A 12,753-nucleotide genomic window follows, 5' to 3' on the forward strand; every position below is an offset into this window, starting at 1 on the left:
GGTTATTATCCTTCTGTGTGTGTGTGTGTGTGTGTGTGTGTGTGTTGTTGACGCACATTCATTGACACCAGCATTCTTGCCCCACACACACACACACACACACATCCTAAACCAGAACAGTTCCGTGAAGAAAGATGTTAGAACGTGAGTCTCAGTGGTGAAACAAACTCAGGATCACAGAGTTTCATGGACACTGAACTGTAAAAAGACAAATCTGATTCGTCTACAGGGTTTAGGATGTTGAGGATGTTGAGGATCTTGGATTGTTCAGCAGCTGTGTTCAGTGTTTTGTTCTGGTTATAATACAACTCTGGATATAAGTGTTTCCAGAGCAGTGGCTGCTGAGGCTCATGGGTACTGTAGTCTTTAGGATCAGTTGACAGACAGCTGTTTGTTTATGTGAGCACATTACAGCCTGATTCTCTGCTCTTATTTTGGTAGTTATCTGAGGTGTAGCTCCACTTCCTGCTCTTGCAGGTAAACGTCGGGTTGAAGTCAACAAGCGTCACGTTATGACATCAGAGGCTGTGCCCCAGTGCACTCTGGGTCATGTGGAGCAAACAGGATGAAGTAAAAGTGTGATTATAACACCAGTGATCAATGTGATTAATCGTGACTGTCAGCATGTGAGTGCGTCTCTCTGTACCGTCTGACTTCCTGTTTTTGGCCCGTTGGTTCCAACTGAGGAGGCGAATCTTTACAAACGTCTCACAAATGTATTTTATATGAAGTTTTATAGGTTTTGATCAAACAAACAGACGGTGCATCAAAGGATTGATCCACGTTCTGATGAGAGCAGAAACATCTCCTCACTGCTGCAGTAAAACTTCTCACGCGCCTGCTGGTCGTCACCCGGCAACAGGCGGCTTCACTCCAAACTGCTTCGACCAATCAGCATTGACGTCACACGAGCGTGTGTGTGTGTGTGTGTGTGTGTGTGTGTGTGTGTGTGTGTGTGTGTGTGCGTGTGTGTGTGGACATGAATAATGGACTGCAGTTGAGTGTGAGAAATCTGTTTTATATATCACTGCTTCACCAAAGTCTTTCTCTTCACACAAACTAAAAGTAGATGAACATCTAGTTTGAATATATATGTTTTTATATTTTGTTGTGCATTTGGAGACTCTGAACATTTATTATTTTGTGTGTGTGTGTTTTAAGACATTTCAGAAAATAGTAAATTAAGTGAAAAAGAGCTTTTACTGACCAAAACAGTAAAAAACAGTTTTCATTTTCCAGGAAATAACAAACTCAGATTTTAAAATAATTGTTGGCCAAATACTTTCATTTAAATCATATATAGCAGAAGACATATAGTATGGATTTTGACTTTATGGAAACTTTAAGACACAATAAAATAAAAATATATAGGTGAGTCTATATTTGAACACAACTTTTTTTAACTTTTTTAACTTTTAACTTTTTTTCCCAGTTATATTTCCCTGTTTATATTGCTTGCTGCTATTTATTGTCTCTTTTTGCTGTTGATTTTACTATTTTTGCTATACACTTTGCTGCTGTAACACTAAAAATTTCCCCACTGTGGGACTAATAAAGGAATATCTTATCTTATCTTATCTTATCTTATCTTATCTTATCTTATCTTATCTTAACTTATTATTTTAGCTGTGACCAGCGTGCGAAAGTTTTCACTGGATCAGGTTACATAAAAATCCATAAATGTAGTCACACTGGAGAGAAACCATATATTTGTGACCAGTGTGGGAAAGTTTTCACTTCTTCAAGTCATCTGTGAAGGTACCAACAAAGAAAACACAACAAAGAAAAGTAGAGCTGTGATCAAGGAGGTGGTTTGTTTGAAGGATCCACAGACGGGGCAGAACGTAAACTTTGTGTTCAGAGTCGGTTAAAAACAAGATTTGTTCCCCGGCATCAAGAATGAAATCCTGTTTGCTGGGATCTGGTTGTGTAAGCATGTATATTTTGTAGTTATTATTAGAAATTTTGTTCGGATTGACGGCTAAATGTAGTGAATGACTTTTGGTTTAGATGTTGTGGTTTTATACAGTGAATCATCAGCAGGAAGTGGTCATGAAGAAACAGAGACTACAGAACGTCTGAAGACAAACCTTTGTTCTTGTGAAAGTCTTAATCCCACCATTTAACAGCTGTTTGCTTTTGGTTTTGTCAGTAAATGCAACTGTTAGTTTTTGTTTAACTTGAATCTTATCAGAGTTAAGATGCAAGTTTAACAAACTCATTATTAGCTGAGCAGCAAAACTGAGTCTTGGGTTCAATAATTTCCAATATTCTCATCTTTGACTCATCATTTGAAACTATTACATTTTATTTAATGGAAATATTCTTCATGTCTTGTTCGTAATTTTAAACAAACAAACCCAAAGTAAAGTCTGGAGCAGAAAGAAATCTGTGGGTTGTGATTGTATATCACACTGTATGTGGAGAAACCATCTAAAACTACAGACGTATCAGGTACGGTCTGTTCTTTTGTTTGTATGAACTATCAGTGTTTCTGAAGAGAATTAGAGGATTTAAAGAATTAGTTTAGTTCATCCCACAACCTTTTGCTTAGATTGTTGTTTCCTGTAGCAGTGAATACTGAAAACCGACGTGGACAAAGAGAAAAGAAACAGAAGTCCAGTGGATCAAGATAAAGAAAAGCTTGTGGAGACTCTGAGAGCTCTCAGATCAACACACTGATGTCTCATTAAATCACAAAGGTTCACTGTGATGTTAACGAAGTGTTAATGAACATTAAACTCTTGACTCTTGTCAAGATAAGCAGCAGATGGTTGTGAACAAACTGTTGAAGACTTTGATGAGAAGAACGTCTCCGACTCCCGAAAAATAAATTGCTTAGTTTGGTTGTTGTTAGAGTTGGAGTCAGCAGCTTGTTGCTCTTATTATGTTGTTATTTTTTTACATTTTACTTTTCACTTCTCATTGTTGTAGACCTACAGACTTTCTTAATTTTTTCAAGTGTAAAAATGTATAAACACCAAATGAAAAAATAAAGTTGTTTGTATTAATTTCAGACACACACACGATGTTTAACATTAATGAAAGGTGTTTTGTGATTGGGGAGATGTGTGTGCACCTCAACCAAGCATGACACACACACATACACACACACACACACACACACACACACACACACACACACACACACTTTTAACTTCAACATTTACATTTTATTTCTGATAGAAAATATGCTCAAATGACATTTTACTGATCCATACTCCTGTTTGGGAAAAAGACTGAAAATAAATGAAGGTGTGTGTGTGTGTGTGTGTGTGTGTGTGTGTGTGTGTGTGTGTGTGTGTGTGCTTCAGCCAAACGTGTCTTGTCTGGTGTCTGGTGTCAACGCAGACGTGGCAGAAATGACAATGTACCAGTGTAAGATAGTAAAACCACCCATCGCAGCAGGACAGCAGCTTCACAGCGGGTGTCAGATGAGGTCCTGTAGATCCCAAATCCAAAGAAGAAACGTTTCTGATAATTCAACAGTTGCAGCTCCAGATGGATGTTTCATTCCTCCTGTGGAGAGTCGAGGTTGCAGATCCCTCAGTTAGTGGGAAATTTATGAATTTGAATGAATTTTGAATTATCCATGCCTTGGTGTAAATTCAACAATAAAATTGTGACACACTGTTATTTTTTCTTTTGTGTAAAACATGACACACAAAAAGTCCAGCATGATCTTTTCATGACCCTTTGATGAAGAGCCAACTGATTCTCACCTTTTCAGCTCGTTGCCTCCTATTCAAGCTGATCACCTGCAGAGGAGTGAAAATCTGGACGTGTCACCTTTTCAAGCAGCTGATACACATTTGAATAGAGACCCGACCTGTACAGACACACAACGAGTGTTTTGTCAAAAGAAACACAAGTACAGTGAATCAAGATGAAGACAAGCTTGTGGGGGCTGTGAGACCTGAACAACACTGATGGCCCTTTAAGACTGAACACAAAGGTTCACTGTGATGTTAATGAAGTGGTTGGTCTCTTACCTGCCAAGATAAGTTTCATCATCAAACCCCTCTGTGCAGACAGGAAGCTCCCAACATCTGTACAAAGACTCTGGCAGTTGTATGAGTTGTTGAAGTGGGAGAAACTTTATAAATTTTGTGAAACGTTTATTATGTGATGAAAAAAAAACTTCTGGTCAGTCAATGTCACAAAAGGTGTTAGGACTTCATCCAAGGCTCAAGATATCTGTGAGTCCAGACACCCAGAGTCTGCACAGTGAGTGTGAAGGACACAGAAGTTCTTCAACTCTACGACAAATTCTTTAGTATTTGTTCTGGTGAATTCATCATTAAAATTAAAACGCATGAAGCTATAAAAAAAAAGAATCCAAACATGATGCACAAAAAGTTTCAGGGTGGTATTTTCATGACTTATACCTTTATCTTCTGCCTGAAATCAAGAGCCATTGTTTCACAATGACCCTAGCAACAGTAACTGAGGGGCGTGGTTTAGCCCACATCATCTCAACGAGCTTTTAAGAACCTGTGAGACACACCAAGGCTTCAGTAGATCCAGGTGTACTCCTGTATCTCAGTGTGAAGATCTGTGAGGACAGAATCCAGAGTCAGTCCAGGACAACACAGCTGAGACCTGCTGGACAATGGAGAACCAGAACGTGGACCACAGAAGACAAACAAAAGGGTCATCCTCTGATACCACCAATGTTAAGGTCAGTGTTCACGATGAAGGACACAGTGATGAGTCTCTAGACTCCATTTACTCTTTTGTTAGAGATCACATCTTGAAAAAGGAAAGTGAAGCCGCTGCAGGGTTTGTGTTCACATGGTTCCTGTTTCTGCTGAAAACAAGTGGACAAAATCTCACATAAGTTTCAGACATGTGACCGTCTTTGTTACGGAGGAGAGCTTGACACATCAGCAGCACTGTTATATGTATGATTAAGTTGTAACTTCATTATTTTATTACCAGTGTAGTAATACACTGTTGGATCAAGAGAAACAGAAAATTAATGAGAAATAATCAGAAACTAGACTAATAATAAGTCCCTTGAAAAATGATCATGTTCCAACTTGTCATTCATGGTGTTTTTCTACATTTCTGTAATTCCTACAGTAGTGAACCAAATGTCTTTTGAATTGGGTTGTTTTCTTTGGGCTTTAGGATAATATGTGGGGTACTTTTCACAATTTTCTCACTTTATTTTAACTAAACAATTGAATCATTGTGAAAATGGGCAGACAAATCTTTACTGGCCTCATAGAAAGAAATTTGTTTCCACAGTCAATGCAGTGCCTTATTAAAGAATGATAAGTGGGCCCACCATAGAATGAAAGACGTTTCACAAGGACACTTTCACAAACATCCTTTCATGATATCTTTCTCTCTCTGTGTGTGTCTGTCTGTTGCTATAGAAATGTCGAGGAAGCAAAGAGGAACCACACAGCTGTGACCAATGCGGGAAAGCTTTCTCAACATCAAATTCCCTCAGAGTCCATCAACGCATCCACACTGGGGAGAAACCATACAGCTGTGACCAATGTGGAAAAGCGTTTACTACATCTAGTATCCTTAAAGTCCATCAACGCATTCACACTGGAGAGAAACCTTACAACTGTGACCAATGTGACACAGCATTCACACAGTTGTCTTGTTTCGTAATCCACCAACGTATTCACACTGGAGAGAAACCTTACGGTTGTGACTTGTGCGAGCGAGTTTTCTCCAATCGAGCTTATCTGAAAATCCATCGTCGCACTCACACTGGAGAGAAACCATTCAGCTGTCAACAGTGTGGGAAAGTGTTCATAGCTAAAAGTTCCCTAAATAGCCACCTACGTACTCATACTGGAGTGAGACCATACTGGTGTGATCAATGTGGGAAAACTTTCACTACATCAAATGGACTACATAGCCACAAACTTATTCACACTGGAGAGAAACCATTCAGCTGTGACCAATGTAAGAAAGTTTTCAACACTAAAAAATACCTAAAAAGTCATCAGCACACTCATACTGGAGAGAAACCACACAGCTGTGAACAATGTGGGAAAGCTTTCGCCACTCGAAGTTCTGTGAAGGCTCACCTACGTACTCACACTAGACACAAAATGCACAGGTGTTACCAATGTGAGGATGTTTTTACCAGTCAAGATGATCTGAAAAACCATCAGAGCAGCCACACTGAAGAGTAGCCATACTATTGTGATCAATGTGGGAAAAATTTTTCTCAGGCTAGTGAACTCAAAGATCACAAAAGCATTCACACTGAATTGAAAATTTTAAAAACCCAACAGTTACTGTTTCTTCCTGCCTCCTCTCAATGCTCTGAAAGTTGTCGGAGAGATAACAGCAACTTTACCCTCTAAGCATTCTGGCGAGCCCCGCATGCCATACTTTATACAGAAAAAATCAAGTATTATTTTTAGTAGTTGAAACAGTTGAATATTTCTCAATGAACTGTCTTTTTATTCAAGTAGTCTAGTTTTTTTCTGCCCAAAGTTTTCATGTATTCCAGCATCACACTGGGCTGCAAGGCGATACAATTTGCTATTAGATGAAGTGAAATCAACATTCATGCTCTGCAAGATATGTGTGCTGCCATCTTGACATCATTTCGACCCACACAGTGTTGTGCAAGTTCATACTTAAAAAGAGCTAGCTCAAAGTTCAGTTTACAGGGATAAAACTGAATGACTCCATTTTCATAATTTAGAAATTTGAACTAAGCCTACAGTCCCCAAAAGCAAGCAAACAAGCTAATGTCCATTTTTTAAATTATTTTAGATAGAACTGATCCTATCAGGGCTACTGCGGATTACATAACGACTTCTTACACCATATTCATGATTTTGTATTGAAACATGAATCTTGAATGGCCAGAATTACTCATGTCTTCAGTTATTAACAGCAATTTACAGCAATTTGATGATATTTTACGCTACAGAAGAAAGCAAAGTTGACCACCAACATGCTGTTTAAATTTTCAACTGACAAATCAAAATTCTGACTCTCCAGTTCAAATTGAATGCACCATAATGAGAACTACAAGTAGATGAAGAGGGAGACAACAGGTGAATATGATGTGGATCTGTCATTTGTCACTGTAACACAAACTCCAGTCTGCAGTGTAGTTCACACACTTTATGCAACATGATTGACCAAAGTTTCTAAATCACCCCCACATTTATGTCCGTATTCGTCTGCTCCTACTCTGCTGCTGCTGAAGAGAGATGAAAAAGTGGACACCACTTCTGTTTTCAAGCAGCTGACACCCATTTGAGAATCGATCTGGACAAAGAAAAAAGAAACAGGAGTCCAGTGGATCAAGATAAAGAAAAGCTTGTGGAGACACTGAGAGCTCTCAGATCAACACACTGATGTCTCATTAAATCACAAAGGTTCACTGTGATGTTAACGAAGTGTTAACGAACATTAAACTATTGACTCTTGTCAAGATAAGCAGCAGATGGTTGTGAACAAACTGTTGAAGACTTTGATGAGAAGAACGTCTCCGACTCCCGAAAAATAAATTGCTTAGTTTGGTTGTTGTTAGAGTTGGAGTCAGCAGCTTGTTGCTCTTTTGCTCCTCTCTGTTGCATTTTGTGCCTTTGACAAACATTTATGTGGAAATGAATAACGGTTATTTTTTTACATTTTACTTTTCACTTCTCATTGTTGTAGACCTACAGACTTTCTTAATTTTTTCAAGTGTAAAAATGTGTAAACACCAAATGAAAAAATAAAGTTCTGATATTTAGTTTACTAAAATGTGGGTCATAACCTGCGTCTGAAGCTCATTTTGTTGAAATGTTTCTGATGACTAATCTTGACTCTCTTCTTATCTTACACTAATGTAAAGCACGAGGCACAATGGATTTAATTTATTTAAAGTGTGACCAAATCCACCTTTGCTCTGACAGAAGCACACAGATCTTTTTCTCCTCGGGTCGGTCCAGACTCATGCTCAGATATAATATCTGGTTCATTTTGTGTGTTTTAGATCAGAATACTTTAATCTTTGTTTTTATGAATCCAATAAACACACAGACACAAACACTCCAGCTGACTGATCTGTTAAAGACGATCTGACAGCTGTGATCAGGTCCTTTGCACATTTTGCAGGTCTGAAAAGATTTATTAGGATTTATAATTATAATAATAATTCCTGATTTGTATTAATTTCAGAAACACACACGATGTTTAACATTAATGAAAGGTGTTTTGTGATTGTGGAGACGTGTGTGCACCTCAACCAAGCATGACACACACACACACACACAGGCACACTTTTAACTTCAACATTTACATTTTATTTCTGATAGAAAATATGTTCAAAGGACATTTTACTGAGCCACACTCCTGTTTGGGAAAAAGACTGAAAATAAATGAAGGTGTGATTGTGATTGTGAAGGTATGTGTGTGTGTGTGTGTGTGTGTGTGTGTGTGTGTGTGTGTAAGTGTGTGTGTGTGCTTCAGCCAAACATGTCTGGTGATATCTTGTGCAGGCAGACTGTCTGCACCACAGACTTCGTGCTTCAACCAGGTTTTAGCTGATCTAAAACACAAGTTGTTTTAACTCCAATGCGTGGAACACAAGATGGCGAATGCGTCGGGCCACGCCTTCAGTTTACCTTCATTTTCAGACCTCCTGCCATTGACTGCAAAGATCAGGTACAGGTACAAGTTCATTTGCGATCTTGCAGACGTGGCAGAAATGGCAATGTACCAGTGTAAGATAGTAAAACCACCCATCGCAGCAGGACAGCAGCTTCACAGCGGGTGTCAGATGAGGTCCTGTAGATCCCAAATCCAAAGAAGAAACGTTTCTGATAATTCAACAGTTGCAGCTCCAGATGGATGTTTCATTCCTCCTGTGGAGAGTCGAGGTTGCAGATCCCTCAGTTAGTGGGAAATTTATGAATTTGAATGAATTTTGAATTATCCATGCCTTGGTGTAAATTCAACAATAAAATTGTGACACACTGTTATTTTTTCTTTTGTGTAAAACATGACACACAAAAAGTCCAGCATGATCTTTTCATGACCCTTTGATGAAGAGCCAACTGATTCACACCTTTTCAGCTCGTTGCCTCCTATTCAAGCTGATCACCTGCAGAGGAGTGAAAATCTGGACGTGTCACCTTTTCAAGCAGCTGATACACATTTGAATAGAGACCCGACCTGTACAGACACACAACGAGTGTTTTGTCAAAAGAAACACAAGTACAGTGAATCAAGATGAAGACAAGCTTGTGGGGGCTGTGAGACCTGAACAACACTGATGGCCCTTTAAGACTGAACACAAAGGTTCACTGTGATGTTAATGAAGTGGTTGGTCTCTTACCTGCCAAGATAAGTTTCATCATCAAACCCCTCTGTGCAGACAGGAAGCTCCCAACATCTGTACAAAGACTCTGGCAGTTGTATGAGTTGTTGAAGTGGGAGAAACTTTATAAATTTTGTGAAATGTTGATTATGTGATGAAAAAAAAACTTCTGGTCAGTCAATGTCACAAAAGTTGTTAGGACTTCATCCAAGGCTCAAGATATCTGTGAGTCCAGACACCCAGAGTCTGCACAGTGAGTGTGAAGGAGACAGAACTCTACGACAAATTCTTTAGTATTTGTTCCTTCTGGTGAATTCATCATTAAAATTAAAACGCATGAAGCTATAAAAAAAAATCCAAACATGATGCACAAAAAGTTTCAGCATGGTATTTTCATGACTTATACCTTTATCTTCTGCCTGAAATCAAGAGCCATTGTTTCACAATGACCCTAGCAACAGTAACTAAGGGGCGTGGCTTAGCTCACATCATCTCAACGAGCTTTTAAGAACCTGTGAGACACACCAAGGCTTCAGTAGATCCAGGTGTACTCCTGTATCTCAGTGTGAAGATCTGTGAGGACAGAATCCAGAGTCAGTCCAGGACAACACAGCTGAGACCTGCTGGACAATGGAGAACCAGAACTTGGACCACAGAAGACAAACAAAAGGGTCATCCTCTGATACCACCAATGTTAAGGTCAGTGTTCACGATGAAGGACACAGTGATGAGTCTCTAGACTCCATTTACTCTTTTGTTAGAGATCACATCTTGAAAAAGGAAAGTGAAGCCGCTGCAGGGTTTGTGTTCACATGGTTCCTGTTTCTGCTGAAAACAAGTGGACAAAATCTCACATAAGTTTCAGCCATGTGACCGTCTTTGTTACGGAGGAGAGCTCGACACATCAGCAGCACTGTTATATGTATGATTAAGTTGTAACTTCATTATTTTATTACCAGTGTAGTAATACACTGTTGGATCAAGAGAAACAGAAAAATAATGAGAAATAATCAGAAACTAGACTAATAATAAGTCCCTTGAAAAATGATCATGTTCCAACTTGTCATTCATGGTGTTTTTCTACATTTCTGTAATTCCTACAGTAGTGAACCAAATGTCTTTTGAATTGGGTTGTTTTCTTTGGGCTTTAGGATAATGTGTGGGGTACTTTTCACAATTTCTCACTATATTTTAAACAATTGAATCATTGTGAAAATGGGCAGACAAATCTTTATTGGCCTTATAGAAAGAAATTTGTTTCCAGTCAATGCAGTGCCTTATTAAAGAATGATAAGTGGGCCCACCATAGAATGAAAGACATTTCACAATGACACTTTCACAAACATCCTTTCATGATATCTTTCTCTCTGTGTGTGTCTGTCTGTTGCTATAGAAATGTAGAGGAAGCAAAGAGGAACCACACAGCTGTGACCAATGCGGGAAAGCTTTCTCAACATCAAATTCCCTCAAAGTCCATCAACGCATCCACACTGGGGAGAAACCATACAGCTGTGACCAATGTGGAAAAGCGTTTATTACATCTAGTGTCCTTAAAGTCTATCAACGCATTCACACTGGAGAGAAACCTTACAACTGTAACCAATGTGACACAGCATTCACACAGTTGTCTGCCTTTAAAATCCACCAACGTATTCACACTGGAGAGAAACCTTACGGTTGTGACTTGTGTGAGCGAGTTTTCTCCAATCGACCTCAAATGCAAATCCATCGTCGCACTCACACCGGAGAGAAACCATTCAGTTGTGACTTGTGCGAGCGAGCTTTCTCCAATCAACCTCAAATGCAAATCCATCGTCACACTCACACCGGAGAGAAACCATTCAGTTGTGACTTGTGCGAGCGAGCTTTCTCCAATCGACCTCAAATGCAAATCCATCGTCGCACTCACACTGGAGAGAAACCATTCAGCTGTGACCAATGTAAGAAAGTTTTCAACACTAAAGAACACCTAAAACGTCATCAATACACTCATACTGGAGAGAAACCACACAGCTGTGAACAATGTGGGAAAGCTTTCGCCACTCGAAGTTCTGTGAAGGCTCACCTACGTACTCACACTAGACAGAAAATGCACAGGTGTTACCAATGTGAGGATGTTTTTACCAGTCAAGATGATCTGAAAAACCATCAGAGCAGCCACACTGAAGAGAAGCCATACTATTGTGATCAATGTGGGAAAAATTTTTCTCAGGCTAGTGAACTCAAAGATCACAAAAGCATTCACACTGAATTGAAAATTTTAAAAACCCAACAGTTACTGTTTCTTCCTGCCTCCTCTCAATGCTCTGATAGTTGTCGGAGAGATAACAGCAACTTTACCCTCTAAGCATTCTGGCGAGCCCCGCATGCCATACTTTATACAGAAAAAATCAAGTATTATTTTTAGTAGTTGAAACAGTTGAATATTTCTCAATGAACTGTCTTTTTATCCAAGTAGTCTAGTTTTTTTCTGCCCAAAGTTTTCATGTATTCCAGCATCACACTGGGCTGCAAGGCGATACAATTTGCTATTAGATGAAGTGAAATCAACATTCATGCTCTGCAAGATATGTGTGCTGCCATCTTGACATCATTTCGACCCACACAGTGTTGTGCAAGTTCATACTTAAAAAGAGCTAGCTCAAAGTTCAGTTCACAGGAATAAAAATGAATGAGTCCATGTTCATAATTTAGAAATTTGAACTAAGCCTACAGTCCCCAAAAGCAAGCAAACAAGCTAATGTCCATTTTTAAAATTATTGTAGATTGATCTGCTCCTATCAGGGCTACTGCAGTTTACATAATGACTTCTTACACAATATTCATGATGTTGTATTGAAATTTTCAACTGACAAATCAAAATTCTGACTCTGACTGGTGAATGCACCATAATAAGAAATACAAGTAGATGAAGAGGGAGACGACAGGTGAATATGATGTGGATCTGTCCTTTGTCACTGTAACACAAACTCCAGTCTGCAGTGTAGTTCACACACTTAATGCAACATGATTGACCAAAGATTCTAAATCTGTATTCGTCCGCTCCTTCTCTGCTGCGATCAGCTGATGATGTGAGCACCTGTATCACACTAAGACTGAATAACACTGACACTCATCTTGTTTCCTGAAGAAGAAAAAGTGAATTGAAACCATTACTGCTGTTATTGATCTTTGACTTGAACCTGCTTACAGAGGCTGCCAGACTTATCCAATGATCTGTGAGTTTCTGGAGGCTCCATCTGTATAAAACAGGACAAAGAATGGAAACAGGACTTTTTTTGTTCATTGTTGCTTTGTTGTATTCTACCTTTTCTGCATCTTGTAACCATCATATCATTGACTAAATAAAAATGGATTGTATCTTTGTACAACTCTGACCAAAGTCCCGATTTGTTCTGATCTCTGACAAACTCTCTTATGTCTTGAGCTGACTTTATAAAAACTGTCATCTATAA

The 12,753-nt window shown here is 39.0% G+C and overlaps 1 protein-coding gene across 1 annotated transcript; it reads left to right on the forward strand.

The window, feature by feature from the left end:
* The first annotated feature begins 3,727 nt into the window (after positions 1 to 3,727).
* LOC146305103 (uncharacterized) lies at positions 3,728 to 12,669 on the forward strand. The gene is made up of 5 exons (XM_084713041.1): positions 3,728 to 4,681; positions 5,385 to 6,160; positions 8,616 to 8,643; positions 9,884 to 9,997; positions 10,692 to 12,669. The coding sequence occupies exons 1-5, from the start codon at positions 4,613 to 4,615 to the stop codon at positions 11,643 to 11,645; spliced, it is 1,941 nt and encodes a 646-aa protein (XP_084569167.1). The 5' UTR covers positions 3,728 to 4,612; the 3' UTR covers positions 11,646 to 12,669.
* Positions 12,670 to 12,753: the final 84 nt, after the last annotated feature.

Source organism: Lutjanus erythropterus, chromosome 23, assembly GCF_056507025.1.
Source record: "Lutjanus erythropterus isolate fLutEry1 chromosome 23, fLutEry1.hap2, whole genome shotgun sequence".
NCBI lineage: Eukaryota > Metazoa > Chordata > Actinopteri > Lutjaniformes > Lutjanidae > Lutjanus > Lutjanus erythropterus.